Source organism: Entamoeba histolytica, genomic scaffold (genome assembly GCF_000208925.1).
Source record: "Entamoeba histolytica HM-1:IMSS scf_1104750516891 genomic scaffold, whole genome shotgun sequence".
Classification (NCBI taxonomy): Eukaryota; Evosea; order Mastigamoebida; family Endamoebidae; genus Entamoeba; species Entamoeba histolytica.
In genome coordinates this window covers 23,367-49,767 of record NW_001914939.1, presented here as the reverse complement: position 1 = coordinate 49,767, position 26,401 = coordinate 23,367, and the positions used below count along the sequence as shown (strand labels likewise).

General features: G+C 25.3%; 9 protein-coding genes across 9 annotated transcripts; 1 reads left to right on the top strand and 8 right to left on the bottom strand.

Annotated features, from left to right (window-relative positions):
• Positions 1–500: 500 nt before the first annotated feature.
• Positions 501–2,045, bottom strand: EHI_040430 (uncharacterized protein; the record flags this gene model as incomplete). The annotated part of the gene is made up of 3 exons (XM_644268.1): positions 501–674; positions 723–1,847; positions 1,905–2,045. 3 exons carry the CDS (start codon positions 2,043–2,045, stop codon positions 501–503), a joined length of 1,440 nt encoding a protein of 479 aa, XP_649360.1.
• Positions 2,046–2,221: 176 nt separating this feature from the next.
• EHI_040420 (uncharacterized protein) lies at positions 2,222–3,751 on the bottom strand (the record flags this gene model as incomplete). Its single annotated transcript, XM_644267.1, has 1 exon — positions 2,222–3,751. One exon carries the CDS (start codon positions 3,749–3,751, stop codon positions 2,222–2,224), a length of 1,530 nt encoding a protein of 509 aa, XP_649359.1.
• A 339-nt stretch (positions 3,752–4,090) lies between these two features.
• On the bottom strand, positions 4,091–8,032 carry EHI_040410 (uncharacterized protein; the record flags this gene model as incomplete). The annotated part of the gene is made up of 1 exon (XM_646766.1): positions 4,091–8,032. The coding sequence occupies one exon, from the start codon at positions 8,030–8,032 to the stop codon at positions 4,091–4,093; it is 3,942 nt and encodes a 1,313-aa protein (XP_651858.1).
• Positions 8,033–8,162: 130 nt separating this feature from the next.
• Positions 8,163–9,773, bottom strand: EHI_040400 (prolyl-tRNA synthetase, putative; the record flags this gene model as incomplete). Its single annotated transcript, XM_646765.1, has 1 exon — positions 8,163–9,773. The coding sequence occupies one exon, from the start codon at positions 9,771–9,773 to the stop codon at positions 8,163–8,165; it is 1,611 nt and encodes a 536-aa protein (XP_651857.1).
• Positions 9,774–10,641: 868 nt separating this feature from the next.
• Positions 10,642–10,983, bottom strand: EHI_040390 (uncharacterized protein; the record flags this gene model as incomplete). Its single annotated transcript, XM_646764.1, has 1 exon — positions 10,642–10,983. The coding sequence occupies one exon, from the start codon at positions 10,981–10,983 to the stop codon at positions 10,642–10,644; it is 342 nt and encodes a 113-aa protein (XP_651856.1).
• Positions 10,984–11,063: 80 nt separating this feature from the next.
• On the bottom strand, positions 11,064–14,084 carry EHI_040380 (uncharacterized protein; the record flags this gene model as incomplete). Its single annotated transcript, XM_646763.1, has 1 exon — positions 11,064–14,084. The coding sequence occupies one exon, from the start codon at positions 14,082–14,084 to the stop codon at positions 11,064–11,066; it is 3,021 nt and encodes a 1,006-aa protein (XP_651855.1).
• Positions 14,085–14,146: 62 nt separating this feature from the next.
• Positions 14,147–14,512, bottom strand: EHI_040370 (uncharacterized protein; the record flags this gene model as incomplete). Its single annotated transcript, XM_643532.1, has 1 exon — positions 14,147–14,512. The coding sequence occupies one exon, from the start codon at positions 14,510–14,512 to the stop codon at positions 14,147–14,149; it is 366 nt and encodes a 121-aa protein (XP_648624.1).
• Positions 14,513–14,599: 87 nt separating this feature from the next.
• On the bottom strand, positions 14,600–15,919 carry EHI_040360 (ruvB-like DNA helicase, putative; the record flags this gene model as incomplete). Its single annotated transcript, XM_646761.1, has 1 exon — positions 14,600–15,919. One exon carries the CDS (start codon positions 15,917–15,919, stop codon positions 14,600–14,602), a length of 1,320 nt encoding a protein of 439 aa, XP_651853.1.
• Positions 15,920–16,031: 112 nt separating this feature from the next.
• EHI_040350 (uncharacterized protein) lies at positions 16,032–26,075 on the top strand (the record flags this gene model as incomplete). The annotated part of the gene is made up of 3 exons (XM_646760.2): positions 16,032–16,124; positions 16,186–16,334; positions 16,385–26,075. 3 exons carry the CDS (start codon positions 16,032–16,034, stop codon positions 26,073–26,075), a joined length of 9,933 nt encoding a protein of 3,310 aa, XP_651852.2.
• Between the last annotated feature and the right edge of the window lie 326 nt (positions 26,076–26,401).

The window sequence follows — 26,401 nt, the reverse complement described above, 5'->3', positions numbered from 1 at the left end:
TATTTACCATAAACAATTTATTATCTCTGTATTTTAATTTCATATTTATTAATTGGTTTTTTTAAAACATCTTTTTAAACATCTTTTATTTAACTTTTTATCATTTCCAGTTATGCAATATAATCATACTTAATTTCCAATCACATATCTTATTTGTTTTTCTTCTTTTAAAACGCATTTTAAAACTTCAAAAGTCATATTATTATTCTATAATAATGGTTGAATAAAAGTATCATAAAATAATTCTTCTTTTTATAAAACTCAAATATTATTTAAAATTACTTTAACTTATTCATTGTTAGTGTTATTTTTAACATTAAAAATAAATGTGTTATGAAAAATTATTTCTTTTTTTTACTAACGAATATGTCTGTGCTGAATGCATTTATTTTAGTTTGTTTTTTTTTTCTGTGCCAATTTAGTATTATGCAGAACTCATTCTTTTCTTTCATTTAGTTTTTGTTATTCTCTAATTCTCTTATCTTCTTCCTTCCTTTGCTTTAAATCTCACACATCTCCATCTCTTCCCCTCGTCTTTCTTCTTCTATCATCCCTTTAATCTTTTCAACTATCTCTTTCGTCTTTTGACTCTTACCATCAACCATTCCTATGTTCATCCATCCATTTCGATTTTCAATCCCCTCACTTATCCCTTTATGTCTCTCTAAACTACACTACTTCGTTAATCTTCTTTCTCTTCCTTCTTTTCAACTATCTCAAACCTTGAAACTATTCAAAACACTTTCTAATACTATACTTACCATTCTTCCATCATTCTTAATCCATTCATTTGTTAAACTGTCAACTACATTCTCTACCATTCCATTGTCGATTGCAAGTTCCATCAACTGACAATCATTTAACAAGCATATTTGATGTACAAATTCCAATGAAAGTTCTTGAATTTTCAGATATTTTGAACGAATAGAAGCAATGAGAAATTGAAGTGCGTCAATATTTTCTTTAAGTAATTTTAAATACGATGGTAAGTATTGTTCAAACAGGAATAATTCCTTAAGAAAATATATCATTTCAATAAGAATATCATTTGAAGCTTCTTTTAAATAACTGAATATTGCCAATACAAAAGAGTTCATTGATAACCACAATGAATCACATTTCTTGCACCATACCAGTACCATCTTTAGAACTCTCTCTTTACATTTGTCTGAGTCATACAAAATTATACTAACTAATTGTTGCATAATTCCATTATCTAATGCTGTCTTTATGATTCTTTGGAATGACTCTGATGTATGTTTCATTACAATCAACATGATTGCCATTACATCTCCAAAGGATCGTTGGAGCAATTCGTGAGCAATTTCATATATTTTTATTGATATAGACTCACATTGAAATGGTAATTGATGAGTGTATGAAGCTAAAAAACTGCCAATAGCCTTAAAGACTTGAGCATCTTCACAATTAATAAGTTCTTGAGCAACAGATAAAAACTTATTGATAAATTCTTCAGTTAACAATTCATTTCGTAGTTGTATTTGAGCTTGAAATAGTAATGCTAATATATGTAATGACTCAATAAAAAAGGTGATATTAATTGATGATAATTGATTGATTATAATTGATATTAAAAATGATACAATTCCAGTTTGTTTGAGTATTTCTACAGATTGATAAGTAATCCCAAGAGAAGTTTGATGAAGAATTTTTAAAACCATTATTAGTTTATTACTGTTTTGTTGGAATAAAGGAACAAAACATTGAATCATAGAATTAACAAGACTTTGGTCAATTTTTACTTCTTTGTCATAAAGAATTTGATAAATAAAATCAATACCTGTAAGGTCATTACTCAGAACCATATTGATTCCTTTTCTTATAACCTAATCAATGATTGTATTAATTGTGTTTTATGTACATAATCAAGAAAAATTACAAACGCACTCATCACTAAATCCTAACTCTTTTAATTCATTTTCATTTCTTAATTTTTGAAGTAGTTTTTGTCTTCTTTGTTTCCTGAGAGAATTATGTATAGCTAATCTTTGTCCATTTTCATATTTAGTAATTCTAAATGACATTGTCTCTTTTGGTAATAAATTTCAAGTTCAGTTCTAATCATAAGAACATTCAAAACATTCCATCAAAGGAACATTTAGAATATTTTAGTGTTATGAAGAAAGCTAACAATGAAAGAAGAATGATAAGACATAAAGATAAAAAAGGAATAAAAATTATGGAATGAATGATTTTAAATTCAATTAGTAGTAATAGCTCCCAAATTGTAATAGATATGAACATCAACTCCTTCTCTGTATACTTCAAATCCAAATCCTTTATTCAAAAATGAATATTCAACAGCTATTGGTTGTCCAAATGAATTTAACATCGATTGGTGTATAGAAATTTCATGACCAGGAACACTTTCAACAAGTTTAGAAATAATTTCAGCAGTTGGTTGTGGAATAATAACACCAAGTTTAACAAATCCATCAGTAGAGGTAATAATAGACAATGTGATTTCTGAGATTGAGTTTCCTAAATTACAAATAACTTCTTCTAATGTATTAGAAATAGGTGGAAATCCAAATGTTGAACATGCTTCTTTAATTACTGTTAATTTAACTTGATTTGGTCCAACTACTTTAAATTTAAAGTCTGTTTGTCTAGGTGGTGTAGCTCCCATATCTCTTCCAACAGAAATAATAGAATTCATTCCATGTTGTTCAGCCCATTGCACTAACACATCCAATGCACTATTTCCATTACCTTTATCTCCTGCATTTTTACCAATAGATAATTCTGTATCAACTGGGAAGAACCATCCACCATCCATTCCTCCTTGTTGACTCATATCAATCCATGAACCAATGAAAAATGGATTGATTTCTGCTCCTAAATCATTTAATCTGTCAATTTCAACCTCTGGTGCTCCTACATTCCAAAAGAAATCTACCATTTTTTGAATTAATGCTCCTTGAGGTCCATCAACTCTCCAACTTAATTTATTTGTGTCAGCAGAAACACATAACGTTAATTTAGCAACTTCTCCAGCTTCCATATCAGTGTTAGTTGGTAATGAATCTTTCCAAATACCAAGAAAATCAAGAACTCCTTCTGGATTATTTGACATTAACCATTTAAACATTTCTTTTGCTGTATCAATTGATTGTGTTCCAATTTTGTTTGGTATATTTCCTGGAATATTTAATGCCCAATTTGATGAAGAATTACCTGTTGTTTGTGAAGAAATAGATTGTTGTTGAGGTACTGGTGGAACATATGGTTGTTGAGTAGTTGTTGTTGGTTCATTTACTGGTGCAACATATGATTGTGTCATAGGTGGTGGTGCCATAGGTTCTGAAACAGATGTAACATTAGGAGGTGGTGCATATGTAGGTTGTGTTGGAATAGGATTTGAAGTGTTATTTTTTTTATCACCTGAAAGAACTTGATTAATTGCTTTAAGAAATCCTTTTAAATCAGTTTCTGATTCAACAAAAATTAAGAACTCACGTTCACCTTTAACTCCTCTAGAATTAATTGAAAAAGAAAATTTTTTCTTTTGTCCTGGTTGAGTTAAATCTTTTACTTCAGTTCCTGGTGTTAAATCAATCCATCCCTTTGCTTCAGTGTCATTCTTTCCAGCAAAATACCACATTTTTCTATCTTTAATTACAAACCATCTTCTTTTCCATGACTTCCATGATCCTCCTTGTTTAGTTGCCCATCCCTCAAAGTTGCTTGGTTGTAATGATGCTACTGATACATTAATTTTATGTGACATTTATCGAATGGATTTTTTGTTCATTCCAGTTCATTCAGATCTCTTTTTTCTTTCTTTCCTTAAAAAAATAAACCCTTTAATTTTAAGTTCTCATCTTCGCTCTGCCTTTTCTTATTTTTCCTGTCTTTTCCCACTTTTTAATTACTTTCTTACAAATTACTAGTTCTTATTTAATCTATTTTCAGAATTGACCAGTGTAACTTATTCATAACGTGTTAAAGTAATTACTAAAAATTTTTCTATTTCTCTTTACACTGAATTTCGTGTTTATTTCTTTTTTGCCTTAACTAAACTTTGAAAAACAATAACAACCTCAAAAACCAAACAATCAGAATTATCTTATTCATCTTCTTTACTCTTTGATAACATTTCAGACTCTTCCTCTTCTTCTGGTTCTTCATCATCACAAATAAATCCATCGTATACATAATTATCATCACCTTCATCTTCTGACATAATATTATCATCATTAATATCTTCTCCATCAGTTTCTTCATGAAGGTGATCATTTGAACTTTCAAAATCATCATCACTCTGGTCCATTTCTCTATTATATTCTATTTCTCTTTCCATATCACTTCCTAAATCTTCACTATTAATATAGTCATTACCAAAAATATTATTATTTTCATACTCTTCTTCAAAAGCAGAAGATGACATTTCATCATCACTTGAAAGTTCATCATCACTTGACTCTAAATTATCATAGTAATTTCTTTTATTTTGTGCGTATTCAAATAATAATACATTCGCACGTTCTTTTTTAACAATCACACCAACTTGCTTTGCTTTAATCGACACATCTGGTATTCCACTGATATATCCATCTCCCATAACTTTTGAATATTCAAAGCATGAGTCAACAACATCTGTTCGACTAATCATTTTACAATCCATATTAAATGCAGCAAAGGTTGTGTTAAATACTAATGAATGACCTTGATGTTCTTCAGTTTCATCATATTTAAAACTAACAAAAATGTCATCATCAATAACTCGTGAATAACACCCATTTAATAAGTCTGTTGTTTTCTTTAATTTTAACATTCTAAGATCCCACAATTCTGAGTCAATCAACACATCAAGACAATCAGAAGTAAACATCCCTCCATTATAACTTGTCAAAAAATCAAATGTATAGATAGGATTTTTTTGTCTCATATCAAATAGACGTCTTGAACTAAATAGTAATGAATCACATGGAGAAAATACTGGTGGGGATGTGATTGGAATATCAGGAATGATGAGTGTTTCAATAAGTTCTGAGGTTGCTGAATCAATTAGATCAAGTTTTTTCTCTGTTCTACTTGCTCCACAAATTATATCTCCATTATTAGATATAGTAAAAGCACCATATCCTTCAATTCGATTAATAGGATTAGTTGTAGTATCTCTTTGTTGAAGGTCAGTTAATAAAAAGGTCATTAAACTTCCATTTTCATTAAGAGCATAAACTCTTTTTTCATTAACCATTAATTGGTCAATTGAATGAATTCCATCCCCATTATAAGCAAACCAATCATAATATGTTTTATCATTTTCAAACATTTTTAATGCCCCTGAATTTGTTCCAACGATTAATCCATCATCAATAATTGCTAAACTACTTACTTGTGAATCAACTTCAGGAGAATCAATAATAAATCTTTTAATTGAATTAGAACTATATGCTAACGTCATATTATATTGGTTTGCATACATCGTATTATTTCCATAACACATTCTATTCATTAATCTATGTGCAAGATTTAATGAAATTTCATTATTTTTACAATGAGTATTATCACAATGGTGTTTTTGAGTAATTTTTTGTTCAGGGATAATAGTAGAACATTTTTTACATTGAAGGTGTTGATGAGTGATATAATCTTTTACAACTTCATCAAAAGTCACAGTATCAATAGATTTTTGGTTTGTTAAATTTAATTTTGCTTCTTGTCTTAATGTTTCTGCTGCTTTTATCAATCCTTCTTTAAGAAGATGATTGTAAACTAATGTTAATGCATCTTTTTTATCAAATTCAACAACCATTCTATCTAATAAATTAATATGTTTAATAAAATAATGTTCTTTCTCAATATTATTTCCATTTGTAATAAATTGAATCATTCTTTGTGCAGCATTAATTAATAATTTAATTCCATTGTTACTTTCTAATGAAACATTATCACTCATTTTATGTAATACTTTTCCACATAATTCACCAATTTTTAATGGTTTTAATATTGCCATAACTCCATCATCTTCTTTAGACATAATTAATAAAATTTGTATTGAAAAATAGACTATATCAACATCTAATTTATCATCAAATTCACATTCCAATAAATTCATTAATCCAGTAACAAATCCATTTTTCTTTAATGTTTCAATAATTTGATGATTTTGTTCTTTATTTGAAATACAGTGAAATACTGTTCTTGTAACACTTAGTATAATTTCTCGTGAAATATTAACATCTTCAATAAATGTTTTTAACATTGCAGGTCCATTAAATTCTTTAGTATATTCAATGTTTGAATCTTTTAATTCATCAATTTCTTCATCACTTTGTAATTTTTCTTCCATTACACCCTCTACCTTTTTTTGTTTTGGTTCATTCATAATGACTTGACTTGCCTCTGGGACTAAAGAAGCAAATTGAAGAATATCAAATAGAATTTCAATCATTCCATTACAATGAGCTTCATAATATCCACAATTAATATTAATCCCATTAATTATTCTACAAAATATCTTAATTAATCCACTTTTTACAAGTGCTTGAATGACTGATATATGTTTAAATAATTCAATACTTCCATTTGTTTGATATATTAATTTAGAATATAAATCTCTAATTCCTGTTGAAGAAACATAAACACTTTGATACGGTTGATTTGGATAACCAAGAGTAGTGAAAAAGTGTTTTATTATTGGAGCATGTATAATGTCTCTTACAAAACTAAAACATGGAATAATTATATCTTTATCTTCAGATTTTGATGATGCATAAATAATAACTTGTTTTAATATATTAGTATCTACAATAATATCAAAATTATCTGGGATAGAAAGAAGAAGTTTAAGTACACCTAATGTTGCTTTTTGTCTTAAGACTAATAATGAAGTTAATGAATCAACACAATTAATAATAAATTGTTTAATTGCTTTTGCTCTATAATCATGTAATAATGAAATAATTTGATGTTCATAAACAATACCTGTAAACATATTTAAAAGTCCATTTAATCGTTGTTCATTTATTGTATTTATTTCTGATGGAAATCCTTGAATTAATTCTTTACAATAGTCTTGTGCCATTGACATAATATTTCCTATAAAATACATTGCTTCACTATATAAATAATCATTATAAAGAATAAAACTCATTTGAATTCTTTGTTGTAATACATATTCTTCATTCATTAATTCTTCATTTTTTTCCCATTTAATATCATCTCTTGTTACAATAATTCCTGATGTAACTTTATTGATTTTATTTTTTATATTATTGTTAAATTGAATAAATGGTGTTCCTACAGAATTAATAACGTCATTTGGAAATCTTTTCATTGAACAATAACATCCTTTTAATTCCAATAATTCCCATAATTCATTCGATATTTCTGAACATTTTACATCAGTACTACTATCAAATAAATTAATTTCTTTATCTTCAAATGTTCCGTTTTGTGCTAATGCATCAATATTATTACTAATATTTCCTTGATTATCAATAGTAAATCCATTGGTATGAATAAAGGTAAGTAATACTCTTTCTCTAAATTCAGTACAATTATCCAACATATCATCTCGTATAACAATTATTCCAAATATTATCATAGCATAACAAAATGCTTTTTTCTCAAATGAATCTGCTTTTTGACATATCCAATTAATTAATTCTGTTTTTACATCAACACTTTGTAATGCTTTACTTGATAAAGCTCCACAAAGCATTCTAAGTCCATACATTGCATTCTCATTAAATTCTTGTGTAGTCCACATCTTCATAAAATCAACACATTTACTAAAAACTTCTGGGTCAATATCACTTAATATAATAGAGTTAAATTCTTCTTGAGCTTCTATCATTGCCCCTCTTTCAAAACATGATGATAAATGGTCGCATGCATTTCTCCATTCCTCAATTCCTTTTTGACATTCAATCCGTTCTAACATAAAATTATTTAATTTTTCAAGTTCATTTTCTATATCAACACTATGACTATCAATTGTTTCTTCTAGTGATTCACTAACTTCTTGTCCTGAGTCGTAAGAGTAATCAATGCCATGCATCTTGTATTTACTATTCCTTTAATTTTTTTTTCGTGTCTTTCAAAGTTTATTTTATATTTTTTATTCTTCAAATAAAAAAATAATAAAATATATTAAATTTAAATTACTTCCTCAAATGGAAACAATCATATTAATATGACCTTCCAAAACATCCGTATGTAGTTGCTTTCTTTCCACATTGGAAACAAACTGCTCCTTCTGGAAGTGGATCTTGTTTCAATGGAATACAAAGTACTTTAGCAGATCCTGTTAAAATAGCTTGTTCTTTATCAGATTGACTCTTAGCTCTTTCAATTGATTCAGCAGCTGATCTAGTCTTAATACACTTTTCACATTCTTCTCCTTCACACCATGGTGCTAAACATGAACATCTCTTATCAAGACTATCCATAAATTCATTCCATGTAGAAATTTTGACTACATGTGCATCTCTTGCTTTAAGTGCTTTTTCATACATATCATGATGCATTTCATCAATAGTCTTTTTAATGTTTGTAATTAAATCCTCCCAACTTGATTCACTTTTAGCACCATTATCTCTTCTAACAATAACAACTTTCTTTCCTTCATAATCTCTTGGACCTAATTCAATTCTTATTGGAATACCTCTCATTTCATATTCTGAAAATTTCCATCCTGGCTTATGCATTTCATTAGTATCAGCAAATGCCCTAATTCCATTATCAATTAAAACTTGTGTTAATTCTTCAGCTTTAGCATCCATCTCATCATTAGGAGATCCTTTATGGTGAAGAGTAATAATAACAACTTGTTTTTGTGCAGCACGTGGTGGAACAATAATACCCTTATTATCTCCATGTGTCATAATAGTAACACCAATAGAACGTGTAGATAATCCCCATGAATTTTGCCAAACAAGTTGTTTCTTGTTATCTTCATCTTCAAATTCAATTTGGAATAATTTAGAGAATGTTTGTCCAAGATGATGTGAAGTTCCTGCTTGTACTGATCTTCCATTAGTTGGAATAATACATTCAACAGTTAATGAATAATATGCACCTGGGAATGTTTCTCCTTTAGATTTTTTTCCTCTAATAACAGGAACAGCAAGAAGGTCTTCATAAACAGATGCATATAATTCTAGAATTTCATGACATTCTTTTTCTGCTTCAGCTTGTGTAGCAAAAGCAGTATGACCTTCTTGCCATAAAAATTCTCGTGTTCTAATAAATGGATATGGATGTGAAAATTCCCATCTAACAACATTACACCATTGATTAACTTTGATTGGTAAATCTCTATGTCCAGAAATCCAATTCTTAAATGCTGGATAAATAATTGTTTCTGATGTTGGTCTTAATGCAATTGGTTCTTGAAGATCAGATTGTCCTGATTTAGTAACCCAAGCAACTTCTGGTGTAAATCCATTTAATTCATCTTCTTCTTTTTTAAGAGTAGCTTGTGAAACAAAACATGGGAAATATGCATTTTCAACTCCCATTTTCTTAATTCTAGCATCCATAAAATGTTGGATATTTTCCCAAATTCCATAAGCAGATGGTTTTAAAATATAACATCCTGAGATATCATAATATTCAATCAATCCTGATTGAACTACAATTTGAGAATACCATTCTGGGAAATTTCCTTCTTTATCAAGTCTTTTTCTTGTATCAATTTTAGCTCCTTCATTATCTACTTTAGGTGCCTTTTGTTTTGGCTTTCTTTCTTTCTTTTGTTGTTGTTGAGGTGTTTTAACTTCTTTAATCTCAGTAGACATTCTCTCTTTGATTCATTAGAGATGTAAAGGGTTTGAATATAAGGGTTTGTTCATTTTCAATACAAAAATGTTTTTTCTTTTTATTTTCATTACTTCTTCGTAGCTAAACAACTGTCCCTATTTATTGTTAGTAACCCACATCATATTAAATGAATTTGAGACTTAGAATTACTTTTTATATAATTATTTTCAAATGTTATTATAAAATATTTCTTCATAAAATATATATTTCAATATTTCTGATTGAACAAACCATTTCTATGGAATAAACTAAAATTAATGTGATTCAACTTAATTGAATTAGGTATAATTTAGTATATTTGTTTAATGGTATATGGTTAAATTTTATTCATTAATTTTTCAATATGAAAATGAAAGAAAGAAGACTACAAATTTTTAAAAGAGTTTTTAACATTATTATGACTTAAAACGATAAAATTTAAAAGAATAATTATGATGCATATAATTATTTATTTCATTGCAGTAAATAGAAGTATTTTGTTTTTATTTAAAAGAGTTTTATTTGTTGTTGGTTCTAGGGATATAGAAAGAGTGTATAATAGAATTATTTGACTAATTAATTAGAAGTAGATAAGACTAATTCAAATAAAAAAAAAAACAAAGAATTAAGAAAAGAATATTAGAGTTATTAAATTGAAATAAAATAAAATTAACAATAAAGAAATTTAGTTTTAAATCAAATGTATTGATTTGAAAATAATAAAGATGAATATAAGAAATAAGTTATAAGAAGTTATAACCAATAAAATTTATGAAAGGAATAATACAATAATTTTAATTATATTAAAAAAGTATTTAATCATTCTGAATATTATATTTGGATTTAAAGAATGTATAGACTCTGTTTTTAGAAAGTATTATCAGAAGAAGTAATATCAAAATCAATATTATTTTCTTTGATCCAAGATTCTATTTCTTCATTAATAGATAATATTTGTTGATTAATAGATGTTATTTGTTTTAAAGATTTATTCTTCTTTTTTTCACTAATTACTTTTTTTTGTTCCATTTCTGCATTTTGTTTTGCTATTAAGTAACTTTGAGTTAATTCAGTTATATCTCTTTTTTTCTTTTCAAGATTTTTTGTCATTTCTTCTAATTCTCTCATTTCTATGTTTATTTTATTATGAATAATTTCATAAAGTTGTTTGAGATCATTTGTTGTTTCTAAGGGAGTTTCATTATTCATTGTTGTTTTTAAATTTTTAGTTTCTTCAAAGAACTAAGAAATAGATACGAAAAATGATTTAATTTTATGAATTATTTCATTTATAATAATGAATTAAAAGGAGGTTGAGGTTCTAATTGTTGTGCTTGATGTTTTTGATCTTTAGATAAATGAATTAAGCATTCCCCAACTCTTTTTCTATTATGATAAACAATACATTTTTCAATATATTGATTTGTAATAATAAATGTTAATGGAAGAATAAATCTTCCAATTTCATGTTCTTTTTCTGTTATAATACAAGTAATCCAATATCTTTTTAATACATCTAAATTAAAATGGTTTAGAGTTAACACAGTTTGTATAAAATTAGTTTCATAACGTTTTGGAGATATAGATAATGTAGTAACAACAGAAGAAAGAACTTTTGAATTAAATGTTAATAATAAAGGTTTATCTATTTTAGATGTTAATTTTAAATGAATATTGTCTATATTAACTTTTAGAGTTGAAGAATCAACAAAAGATGGTGTTGGAAAATCTTTAAAAGAGAATGTTGAAGTAACACAATTATGAAAAGTTTTATCTTTTAAATCAATTTCATTTCCTTCATTTAATAAAGGAGATTCTATTTGTAATAAATGTCTACTTGTAGGGTCAATACAATCCCAAATACTTCTTTGAAAAATAATACCATTTGATGCAAATGCTTTTGTACGTCTTATAGCTGTATCAAAAGAAGGTATTTTATTCAATGGAGGTTGTTCAAAAATTGTAAAGAAGATTTCTTGAACATCTGTATTAAGATCTATTTGTGATTTAATAAACATTGATTCATCTCCTTGAATATTTTGTAAAGGGTGAAGAGCTAAAAAGGCTAATGTAGTTTCATTTATACTAAATAAAATTGCACTTCCCCAACACTTTAGTTTTGACCATTTTTGTGGTTTAGATTTCTCAAAATAAACATTACTAACTTCAACATTATGTAATTTTTTATATTTTTCTCTTTTTAATAATACACATTGAGCAATAATATCTGTTGTATGAACAGCAACTAATACATATGGAGATATTACTGCATTAAGTAATAAAAAAATATTTTTAAATAAATCAAATGGTGGTTGATAATCTCCAATAAACATTGAAGGATCATAATTACATTTATTTAATTGAAGAACAATAATATCTTTATCATTTTCTTTCATAACTTCATTTAATAATGCACCATCTGGTGGAATTAATATTTTTTCCATATTCCATGTTATAAAACGAACATTAATTTCTTTTGATAAAGAAGGTAATAAATATGATGATGAATTATTTCCAATATCAAGAAGATTTAATCCAGGTGGTGGTGTGATTAGTCTTGATTTATTTAATTGAAATGCAAGTTGATATGATAATGATATTTCAGAAATAAATAACATTTTTGGTAAACTAGTTGTTTTAGTATATAATAATAATATTCTTGGATCATGGGTGATATCACATGCAATAACATCATCTAATAACATAGAAATACATAGTCCACTTTCAATTAAATATTCAGTATAATGTGTTTTTGTAATATGAATATGAACTTTTGTTTGATTTGCTTTTTTCATTGAAATATCTGTTTTTAATACATTACGAATGCATAAAATTACACTCTCACAAGACTCTTGTTGTTCTGAAAAAAATATTTTTCCTAATAATAAATTTAACATTTCTTGTGGTTTTTGGTATTGTCCTGTTGTCATAGAAATAAATGATCTTTTGACTGATGTTTTTCCATCAGATAAAACACCACTAAATCCTCTTTTACCATTTCTAGTATAATCTGTTTTCATTGCTTTAGTTCCTGTATATCTAAAACTCATTTGATTAGCATGGTCTGCCCAAATATTCATATAGTCTGTATTTATTGAAATTGTTAATTGTGGATTTTGAACATTAAATTCTTTTAATTGTAATTCAAGAATCATTTTACCAATACATGATTGTATTACATTTGTTCTATCTAAACAATCAATACAATTTGTTCTTATTACACCATTTTGTTGTTTTAAAATTCTTCCTTCATTATTAATTGTAAAAAAATTAAATGTCATCATTCTTTTATTAATTGAATTAAGTAAATATCTTATATTTTCATATTTATTATTTGCACATTCTTTGTGAAAGTCAAACGCATAATAATCTACTTTTAATTTATTATTAAGTCCTAAATAAAATTCATACATATCATGTAATACTTTTTCTGGTCCATGATTATCTAATAAATTAATAGCAATAACATCTCCATATATTTGTTTTAATTTTTCAAAATGATTTGTAATGCACCAATCTTGATATATTGTTTGATAAAATTTCCCTTTAGGTCGGAAAGTATCTTCTTCATTTGTTTTCCAAATTAATGGAATAGTTCCTCGTATTTGAACAAAGCTAGAAATCATTCCATCTTTTTCAATTATTTGTTCTGTTTCAACAAAATTAGAAACATTCCCATTAATATCACCACCTCTTGAAGAAAATCTTAATCCAGTTCTTGAACAATCCCTTCTTGAAAATAAAACATAATTAATTCCATATTCAAATTTTGTTGAACGAATAAACCCATCTACAAAAATAATTTTCCATTCCTTAAATCCTTCAATCATTTTATGCATACTTTTGTTCCAATAAAATCTATCATCTATTTTTTTATTTTGTTTCTTCATTTCTTGAAAACATAATGTTATGTTCATATCATAACTATAATACAATAAACAATCATCAAGCATTTTCTTAATATCTTGTATGAGTTTATTGTCAGTTTTGTATAAATCATTTTTTATTGTTGGATGAATCAAAGGAAGAACTTTAATATCAACCACATTTCTTATTACTTGTCTATTAATTTCTACACATTTTATTCCTTTAATACCGATACAAACAACACAATTTGGTAGTGTGATAAATCCCATAAGTTCATCAAATTTATATTGTTGTAATAATTGTCCATTAAGTGGTTTTTGCTCAAATATTTTTTCCTCATATTTGAATGATAATTTTGTTCTTCCTTCTTTTTCAAGTAATACACCATCTGATAAATAAGAAACAATTATTGGGTCAGTCATTTCTGACTTAATACGTCTCATTTTTAAGTTAAATAAAAAGAAAAAATTAAAAACAAAAAACAAAAAGAAATAAACATAAAAATTTAGTTATTTAAAATATCTCTTGTTTTTACTTGAACCATTTTTTTATAACTCTTAGGATTTGGTGTTGAAATAAATGGCATTGACTTTTGATGTTGTTCTATTTGATTTATAAGTCTTTTATTAATAATACGTTCAAGTGTTCTTTTTGCATCATCTAAATTTCTATATCGTTTCATTGTTGTTCTTAACTTCTTAAAATATACTTTATCATCTTTTAAATCTCTTTCATTTATTTCAAATGATTTAAATGCTTTTTTTCTTTGATCAAGATCATTTACTGTTTGTTCATCATATTTATTTGTCTTTTTACCATCACAACACAAAATAAGAAGTATCAATAGATAAAAAAGAGTTTTCATTGTCATAAATTAATATTATATTATTTTAAGTTCATTAAATGATTTAAATAAAAAAAAAAATAAAAAACACAAATACTTTCAATCAAAATTTTGTTATAAAGTACTTGCTGATTTTTTTGCATCAGCAAACAATGAAATTGCCATGTCAACATCAGCTTTTTGAATTACTATGTTACCATTTGTTTTTGCTACTATAGATGTTGGTGTTAACATTTGAAGAGTGAATCTTAATGATGTTTGTGTTGCTAATTCAGCTAATGATAATAATGCTTGTTCTGATAGTTCAACATTTTCTACTCCTGCACGAATATTAATAATTTTTAAAAGTTCTTGAAGAGTATATTGTTTTGTTACAATTACTAATAATCTATCTAATAAATCTAATGGTATTCCATGTGGTGCAAAGTCTTCTGTTCCTCTCACTTGGACTAATCCTCTATTTGTAGCAAATACAACAATAGGTGCTAATGTTGATTCTAATGCTCTATTTAAGAATGCAAAACATTCAGCATCTAACATATGAACTTCATCAATAAATAACACTCCTGGAATTAATTCAGCAATTCCTTGACTAATATATTTATTAACCATTTTATTAACTTCTCTTCTTAATTTATCAGTCATTTCAATCTTTTTCCCTCCAAAAGAATCAACTCCATTTGGTGATTTAATATTAGCTGCATCTAATTCATATAATGAGACATGTGTTATTACTTCTCTTTTTTGATGTACATCACCACTAGGAAGTGAAACAAATTTATCATTTTCAAGGTCATGTTCTAAAGCATAACTATCACATTTTCCCATTCTTTTAACATCACCTGATTTTGATTCAATACTAATAACATCTCCTAATGCAACTTTTTCAACTTGTAATTTATCATATATTCCTGGGTCTAATCTTAATTGTTTTGTTTCTTTATTTGTTTTTAATGAAACAATTACTCCACATACTGTTTTTCCATATCCTCCAACAGCATTTGGTTGAAATTCTGGACTAATTTCTTTAACTTCTCCAATATATACATCTTTTATTTCTGTAATTTTTATCCCAATTGCTCTTCTAAAATTCTCCATTAATACTTCTGTTTTTTTAATTTCAGATGAAAATACTTCTGACCCTACCATTGCTCTAAATGGAACATGTTCTCCTAATTCTTTTGCTAATGCTTGTGCCAATGCTGTTTTACCAGTCCCTGGTGCTCCTGCAAGTAAAATAGCTCTTCCAGCCATTCGTTTTGCTTTTACCATCTCAACAATCAACCCAAGTGCTTCTCGTGCATTTTCTTGTCCAACAAGTCCACATGTATTATTTGTTGCATTTCCATTAGCATCTAAACCAAGTCCAGTGATATGTGAATGAGAAGAAGTACGTTCTTTTGGTTGTTCATTGTGGAGTTCGACAATTTCCATGATAATTAATGATTTTCAGTTTTTTAAATGTTTTTCTTTTTTTTTGTTTTAAATAATAATTTTTATATTTTTTATTTCATTAAATAAATATTAAACTGTTTAATCAGTTTTGATGGACATTAATCCATCCTACCACATCAAAGATGTTATTCTTTTAATATTACAAACATATATTGATTTAACAAAAGAAATTAATGAAACTGAAGTTTGATTTTATTTTTTATTTGAAGTGATAAAAAAAAGAAATAGAAATTAAATAAGAATAGCCTGATAATAAAACAATAAAAGAATTACAAAAGTCTTTAAATGAAAACAATACAGAATTCTCTAAATGGCTTGAAGGAATTACACATCTTGTTGAAAAAGAATATCCATACGTTTCAACTAAAATGAATTTTGAAAATTTCTTCTTTAAGTTTGTTATTATTTCTATTAACTTCATAAAAAGAAATAATTACCTTTTAGAACTAAAGCACATCAAATGCTTTTATCAAAAGAATTTAGAGATTTAACTAATTTAAAACAAAGTGATTTAATCAATTATCAAATTTATATTCATAGAGCAGTTGTTACACATACTACATTGTATTATACTCTAAATTATATTTTTTGTAGAACTATGCTTTCTATATTATTTAGTATTATTAAAGCATTTTTGTCAAAAGCATTTTATGGAATTGGAAATCCATTAGAAGAACTTAATAAAATGCAAGAGAAATACCAATCTCCTGTATTTGTTCTTTTTCAAAATGATTTAATTAATGATTGGTTTATTGAAACTCAACAACAACTTAGTCAATTTAATTATCATCCATCATTATTAATTGAAACATTAAATACTACAAAATCATCTCCAATTATTGATTCTTTAATAACAACATATCGTCAAATAGTATCATTTTTTGATTCAATTTTATTTCTCTTTGGACAACATCAACATTTTACACCAGAATTTAAATTTAATACACCATTAACACCAATAATGGAAATGCTTAAAACAAGTTATCAACAATTACAAAGTGAAGCATTTAAAGCATTTGTACATTTTACTATTACAATAGCAAATGACCATTGTGTTCCATTAAATAGAAAACCAGTTGGATTTGCAAAAGATTTTTTGGGATTATGTGAACAAATCCATTTTTTTCTTCCATTTCATTTTATTAATATTGAAGATAATTTTGTAGATATTAAATTCCAACAAAGTCAATTAAAATGGTATTTTTCTATCTTTACTAAAATACTTGAAAAAGTAAGTGAATGTATTATAAGTGGGAATAAATCAAAAATGTCAACATTAATTTGTGAACTTGAAGAAGGAGTTGCTATTATTAATAATTTATCTCAAGATGAAATGGATATATTACTTTGGGCACAAACTAGAATGAAGAATCATCTTACTACAATTGAAAAATGTATTGATGATAATAACTTTTCTATGATAGTTATTACATTAAAACGATTAATTCAAATTAATTCTGTTGTAAAACAATATTGTATGCTTCTTTTACCAAAGGATTTTGATAGTTATGAAATTGAAAAGTTAGAGAAAGATTTATTAGGTGGATTAAAACAATTAATTGAGAAAACAATTACCAAAGATCAATATATTACTTTAACCGATAAATTTCAAAATCAAATTCAAAAATTAATTTCATCAGCTATTTGGAAAGGAAGAGATGAAGAGATTGTTCATTGTGTTATTACAATTCATTTAATTTCTCAAAAATTTGATTCTTTTACAAAACTACAAAGACCACAAGCAATTTCTACAATAAAAGAAACTATTAAAAGATTTGTTGTTTGTTGTAGAGAAAGAAAACCAGTAGATAGAACATTAATTAATCTACTTGATAAATTAGAAGTATTTTCAATTGAATATGAGTCTATGGAAAAATTTCAAAATATACTTCAACAACTTCTTACTATTTGTGAAACAATTTTAACTGAAGTTATTGATTGTTGTGAATATATTGGTGAAGTTGCAATGGAATATTCACATAATTTACTTGATATGATGTGTAATATGTTTCAAAAACATGTTTTTTATAGAGGATTTACATTACCAACATTTTTAAAAGAATGTATGGCATATGCAATATCAATACTTACCAATTCAATACCAATTACAAATGTTACTGAAGAATTACCACTGTATTGTAGTTATATTCTTTTAGAAGCAACATGTATTGCTACAACACATAATAATCATCAAAACCCAAATAGTATGAATGATTGTTTAAATGCTGCATGTAAACTTGAAAGTGATTTATTTAAATTAACATCTACAATTTTAACATCATATAAATATTCATTTAAATATTTTTCTCTTCAACAACGAATAAATTTTACTATACTTACATTATGTAATACAGTTAGTTCATTTTGTGTTAATTTCTTTTCTCAAAATATTCAAACTCAAGAAACACACTTTAATCTTCTTAAAGAAGAGTCTAATAAAATATCAACAATAGTAGAATATTTATTATCAGATTCTAATTCAAATGTTCATCCTTCTATATTATCAATTTCACAAATGTTTGATAAATTTTCAGATATGGTATTACCTCTCATTCAATTATTAAAACAAACAAATGGAAAACTTGATAATAATGCAAAAGAAGCATATACACAAGAATTATTAAGATGGAATAGATTAATAGTTGAAGTATGTTTAAATAATTGTTCAATAGAACGTTTAGTTGAAGATTTTGCAATACTTTCTAATGAATTAAAAAATTATGTTTCAGGAACAGATTTAACAAAACATTGTTATGCAATTAGTGGAATGTTTTCATTTTTTAGAGAATATATTTGTCTTGTTGATAAATTTTCATTAAATTTATTATATCCTTCTGTTTCATGTAAAGCAGTTATAATGCTTATTTTATATTCTTATTCAAAACAATTTGATAGAACACTTCCAACAATTGATTTAAGTGCAATGGATGAAAGTACATTCTTTTATATAAAACAGTCATATAATAAACTTCTTGTTTATTTAATTTTTTTAGTAAAACCATATGTAAATTGGAGTAGAATGTATCTTGAAATAAATGAATTAATTGATGGATATGAAACAAAAAGTTCATCAGTACAAACAAAAATTAAATCATTCTTTATAAGGTCATTAAGTCTTGTTAATTGTTTTTTACAAACAAGAGAAACAGTTGATTGTTTTGAAATTGCATTTAAAGGATATTGTAATGATGTATTATCAACTTATAATAATCTTCATATTCCAATTGAAGTCTTACAAACATTGAAAGAAATGTTTATTAAAAGAGCTACAGAAAAAGAGTATATTGAAGATATTATTATTGATGTAGTATATTCATTTAAATTATTTAATACAATTAGATATAATTCAGATTCTTCTTCTTCTACAAGAATAGAATTTCAACTTATTAATTATCATATTAGAAAAACTCTTGATAATGCTTTAAATATAATAAGATTAATATCATCAATAAATTCTTTTAAAAATAAAAATATTATTAAAATTCTTCATCTTATTGGTACATTAAATGAAGATTATTCTTCAGTTACATCAATTCAAGATACAAAAATTATTCAACAAAGAGTCACAATAATTCTTTCTTCATTTACTCTTGCTATTCAGAAATTAATAAACTTTGAAAGTTATTATTCAAATAAGATGTTATTCTTTTATAAACAAATTATTATTTTCTATTATTTTGTAAAGAATCAAACAAATGATGAAAACCAAATATTATCAAATCAACAATCATGTGAAAAAATTATGCTTGAAGCTAGAAAAATATTTTCTCAAGTTGTAAAAATTAATAATGTCTTTTTCTCTTTTACAGATGATACTATTTGTTTATCAAATAAAGGAAATACATTATTATCAAAACGTATTACTAATTTATTAGAATCATGTAATGATTTACTTAATAAATTTCAAACATTTTCTTATGACAATCTTAATGCCTCAAGTAATGAATTAACTATTGAACAAACTAAAGTTATTCTTGAAAAAATTAATGGTGTTTTAAGTTATAAATCTAATTCTTTACATAAAAAAATTATTGACATATGTGAAAGTGTTGTAGATGGATTTGTCTTTTTTGATAAATTTAAAAATCAACCTACTTCTCTTCTTCTTTCACTTAATTTATATGAAACTTATTTTAGAAAAATATCTGATATTGTTAAAGCTGCTATTTTAGCAGAAATTGAAACAAGAAGAGAATTAAATGAATATCCTCAATTAACAAATATAATGCAATGGAAATTTGATTTATATCATTCAAGTATTATTAATTTTATTCTTCCTTTTCGTCAAATGTGTTATGAAGTTATTGAAAAAAAGGATATAATATCTTCTGATATGGTAATTCAACAAATTAAAAGGATAATTCATGATACAGGAATTGAAGATAGAGTATTTTGTAATAAAACTATAAGAGAATTCTTACTTCAAAAAGATTTAATTGATCAAAATAGATTAAGAAGAATTGAACATTTAAGAATTCTTTATGATATGACAATGAATCAATTTACAAAAGAAAATTGTCAAATTTTCTTCAATAAAATAAAAGAATTTAATTTAGAAGATGGAATTCCATATCTTGAAATGAATGAAATAGAATTTAATGAAGAGTTAATGAATGGAATGAAACAACATATTCTTAATAAAATTCAACTTTTCATTCCATCTGTTAAAGTTTTTGCAGAAGAATGTATTAAATTTTATAAATCATGTAATGTATTATTACAAACAATTTCCATGTTTAGAAACTCAAACAATCAAATAGAAAAAGTTAGAAAAACACTTAAAAGATATTGGAATAAATTAAAATTATTATTACGTAGTATACAATTATTTGATTATATGAGTCCTTCTATAGGAAAAATATTATCTCAAGAATATAAAGTGATTGAAAAACATATTATTGAAATGATTAATTTTGGAAATAAAACAAATGACATTGACCATTGTTTAGATGAACAACTTCCTTTAATTTATAATGACTTAGTAGTTATTGCAGGAATTTCATTTCTTCAACACAATCAAACAACAGAAATTATTAAACTCTTAAATAAAGCAATTGACAAGAAAAATCAAGATAAACATATTGAAACATCTATTTGTTCATTTATATTAAAAGTAGCACAAAGTATTGTTTTAAATTGTGAACATCCATTTTTTGCAATAGAACAAGTAATAGACCATGGATTTGATAAAAATGTAACTACAATTCAAAAAGCATATTCACAAATATTTATTATGAAAAAAATTTGTCATAGTCAAAATACAGAAATAAATAATATTCCAATTGAATTAACACCAATTATAAAAAATATTAAAGAAGCTCAAACAATAGAAGAAATGATTATGACAAATGATAAAATGTTAACTGAAGAAAAAAAATATTTTGATATTTTTCATTTTAAACCAACAGGATTTATTGGTCAAATTGAAGTATTTAGAAACGCACAAGAAAATACAAATCAATTTAAAATTAGTCTTCATCAAATGGAACAAAATAAAAATCAAAATTGGAAAGAATTTGGATTAAAAGTATTTAAAAGTATTCATGAACCAATATTTGAAGAATTTTATTATCAACTTTTTCAATTTTTAGTTCTTATTGCTTCTGTTATTCAAACATTTATTAAAAGAACATTAACTTGTGGACAACAATGTGCTATGATTAAAGAATTTGAATTATTTATTACTGTTTCTAAACTTCTTCAAAAAATTTTAGAATCATTTGAAAGGGAAAATACGTCTAATACTATTATAACAGAATTAACTCTTTCAATTAATAATTATCTTAATAATTGGAATGAACCTATTAATGTTATAAATAATATTATCAATACAATTTATTATTTTCAACAACATGACAAACAAAACATTTTTGGCACAGCTCAAGAATGGTATAAAAATAAAGATTCTATTCTTCAAGAATTTGCTCCTATTGAAAGTTTTTTAAAAATTACTGAAGACCAAATTAATAGAGCAATAATTGAAGAACAATTATCTTCTTCTAATAGACAAAATTTTATGCTTGCTATTGATAGATGTTTAGGAAATTCAGGAGATCCTCAACTTATGGAATTATTTGATAAACAAAGAGAATTATTATCACATTTTGGTAAATTAACAAGAAAAAGTGCACCTTATTTTATTCAATGGATTGTAAATATTTTACAAACATATGGAACATTAAAACGTTTAGCTTTAACACAATTTAGATTATTAAACATTATGTATAAAAGAATTATTTATATTCAAGCATTAGGTCAATGCACATTATCTGATTATAAAGAAATAGAAGATTGTATTTATGACTATTTAAGAATAATGAGATATATGACATTATCAACAAGAAGTGCATCTTTAACACAAGACTCTGTTTCAAATACATCTTTTTTTATGAATGAATATTTTAAAGGTGTTACAAAAATTGAACCAACAAATTTAAGTGGTAGATTAAGATGGATGATTGAATTATTTGCTTATTGGAACCAACTGCAATTTTCTCCATCACCTTCTTATGCAACTTATTCTCTTCATGATTATTTATTATGTCAAAAACAATTAAAGATAATTGATAAAGGAAGTATTATATTCTTATTAATGGCATATGCATCAGTAATGGATATTACAGAACAAGAACATTTTGATTTAATTAAATTATCTTCAGAAACAGATAAATTAAATGGGAGAATTGATGAGACAATAAGAGACATAGAATATACAACATATGATTGGATTGATTTTTATCATAGTATCACAGATTTTGAAAAAGGAAATGGATCAATTAACACTAAAATTAATAAACTTTTAGGAGAATGTATTGTTAGAGGTTATTATGAACAAGGAAGTACTTTTATGGATGTTGTAGATATAATACAAAAATTATATTATTTAAGTGAAAGAAATTTAAAATTATTTAATCAAACAAGTGAAGAAATTGATATAACGTCTGTTATTCAAATGGTATTAAATATTGCAGATGATAGAGTTCTAATTTGTAGAAAAGGGGTTTTATTAATTCAACAAGAAGGTAAGAATTTTGATGATTTTTGTAATTCATGTAGTTCATATGTTGGATTTAATGATTCTCCATCAAATTTTATAACAAGAGATATTATTAAATCATTTACTCAGGCTATTCAAATTAATGACAATCATTCTATGATAAATTATACACATACTTTACTTCACTGTGTTATTGGTCCAGTTTATCATTTAATGATTGCATATTATCAATTACGAGCTGTTTTAGGTAAAATTTTATTACTTTCATTTAGAGACCAACATACAAAAACATTTTGGTTAGTTTTACAACGAAGTGAAAGGTATTTTGAAAGATTTATTGGTTGGGTTCAATTAATATGTGTTATTCAAAATATTGATTATGACACAGCATTTAATCAACCAATTCAACTTATTCGTTCACAAGTTTCTAAAAGAAAATTGAGAGCAGATGATTTTAAACCATTAGATAATAAATTTGTTGAAGTTCTTCATCCTATATTTTTAAGAATTGTTTTTGCATTAGATGATTTATTAACTTATCAAACTAAAGATGAATTAATTAATGGGATGAAACAACTTCTTCCCCTTATTTCAGAGTCAAATCAATTTGTTAATTATTTATCAAAAAATAATCTTGGAAATATTTCTAATCCATTAGTACCTTTTCATTCATGTTTTGCATTAATACAATCATCTCCAGAAAATCTTGATCAAACTGCATTATTTGGAATTAAAAAATATTTAAAAAATCTTTCAGAATCTCTTTCTACAATTTTTAGATTATTTGATGTTCAAACAACACTTGTTAATGATTTAGTTGATAAAACAATTAAATCATTGAAGAATGAAAGTGTAGATAAAAGTAAAAAGTATTTTAATGATCTTCATCGATATTTTAGATTATTCCCAAGAATGTATTTATTAGTTAATTCATTCTATTCTATTTTTGATGACACTGTTTCAACTCATATTCATTTATCTGATTTATATGATTTATTATGTGAAATATCAATTGAAGATAGAGAATCTTTAACTCCAAGTAGATTCATTGAAAAAAATAGAGAAAGGTCATTTTCTGATCCATTACAACCATGTCTTAATAAAAGAATAATTAAACCTATTTCATCAAATAATCCAGACACATCTCTACCTTCATTTAAAAAACCAGCTCAAAATCCAATTCGTTTATTAACTAAATTTAAAAATTCATTTAGTACATTCTGCCAGTCTCATCTTAGATTTGGAGGATATTTTGTTCAACTTATTCTTAATGTTATTACATTAATTAAAACAACTCCTGACACACAAACCCAAATTGATGAACTTTTAGAATTATTAGGAAATGTATATTCATTATGTTTACCAATAGTATGGGTTGCACAATCAGCAAAATTATGTCTTGTTAAATATTATGGATTTAGTGGTATGCAATTAAAAGGAATACCAAATCAAGTTAGAGGGTCAATTAGCAGTTTATTAAAAGATGTTGTTGATCCAGTCAATGAAGAAACAATTAAAAATCTGAAAAACACATCACTAACTGTATTAAGACAATTACTATTAGGACTTTCATTTAATATTAATATTGTTGGATATTTATATCATAAAATTATTAGTATTAAAAATGCTGTATCTGGAGATGCTCATATTTCTCTCCATCCAACAGCAGTTGGTATAATTCTAGAAACAGTAGGAAATGAAATTAGTAGAGCAGTTTATGATATTCTTTCAGAAAATCCAAAAAGAAAAACAGAATTACCAGTAAGATATGTTAGAGAATTACAAAAAGTATTATTATCAGTAGGTGTTAATCAAATTCATAGAAGAATTACTGATGTTTCATCTTCATTAATGATAGATGCAGTTCCATTAAAAGCAATACAAAATAACGTATCAATTTTAATATCAATTTTAATTCAAAGTTGTCCAACTGAAGAAATGTTAAGTATTATTCAAAAATATTATAGATATGCTTTTAAAGATATGAAAGGAAGTCAATTAGTTAATGAAAAAAGAGGAGAAAAAGTTAGAAATTTAGTTCAGTTAATTTATTCACAAGTATCACAAAATCCAATTGTTATGAATGATATTGGAAATGAAATGATTGGAATATTATCTTTAACTATTTATGTATGTTTTTCATGGAGAGGATATAATGATGTTATTGAAAGTAATATGGCAATTCAATTAACTTTAGCTAAGATTCAATTCTTATTAGAAGTTTTAAGTGATGTTGATTTTATCAAAAATAGTAAAAAAGAAGTTATTGATGTATTAAAACAAATTAATGATACAATGAATGCATTAAATAAACACCCATTTATTAATAAAGACTTTATTATTATAACTAAAGAACTTATTCTTGTTATTTGTCCATTATTATCAAGTATTACAACAAACCATATTGAATTAAGTAATAATGCTGATGAATTACTTTCTATTCTTCAAGAAATTGCTTCAAATTCTGACTTAAAACAATCATTTGTTTTATCATCACTTTTCACAACAAAACTTATACTTCATTCAGCAATGTTTTTATCTGAATTTTTACTTGAACATGACGTTAATATCAAACTAGTAGAAGAACGTTTATCTGAATCTTTAATAATGGCAATTGCATTAATTACTTTCTTACAAACTTTTCCTGTAACTGATAACCATACAAGAAGGTCACAAAGAGTTATAAATACAATTAATAAAATAATAGAAAATAGTGTTATGTTGTATAAACTTAAAAAATTAAGAGCAAAAAGAAATATTAAAGAATTTCCATCATCATTTAATCCAATCAATCTTCCGAAATTTAGAAGTAATTTTAAAGTATCAAAATCAATTGAAAAAATAGTTAATGCAATTCAAAAAGGAAATGTAAAAGAAACATTTAATGTAATTCATAAATTTATTGAATCAAATAAATATATCACTATTACATATGAAGAATTAAATCATGTTGAAAATGATCCAATCAAAATTGATGAATGTATTCGAAGAATTGAAGCAATAACATTATTAAATCGTATTATTTGTTGGGTATTAATGATTTCTCATAACTTTACAACACCAGACGATATACCATTGATTTGTTTAGAGATTGAATCTTTCATGGATTCTACTGAAACCATTTCTCATTCTAAATAATGTCTTTGTGTGTTATTCGTTTTTGTTCTTTTCATATAGAAAATATATTTTTAAATTTATTCAATCTTTTTATAATAGTAATTAAAAAATAAAAATTTTACGGATTTATAATGGAATAAAGAGTTATGTTTATGTAAATTATTTTAACAAACTTAAAATACTATCTTAGAGAAAAACACTCCCAATTGAGGTGAAAAAAAAACGAAACTAAATCATAAAAAACTAAATGAATTAAAAAAAAACTTAATCAAAATAATTATAATTTAGGGATAAAAAAGGGTAAGATGACAAATACTTTGAAATTGGTCTAATTTAAGAGAGAAAAA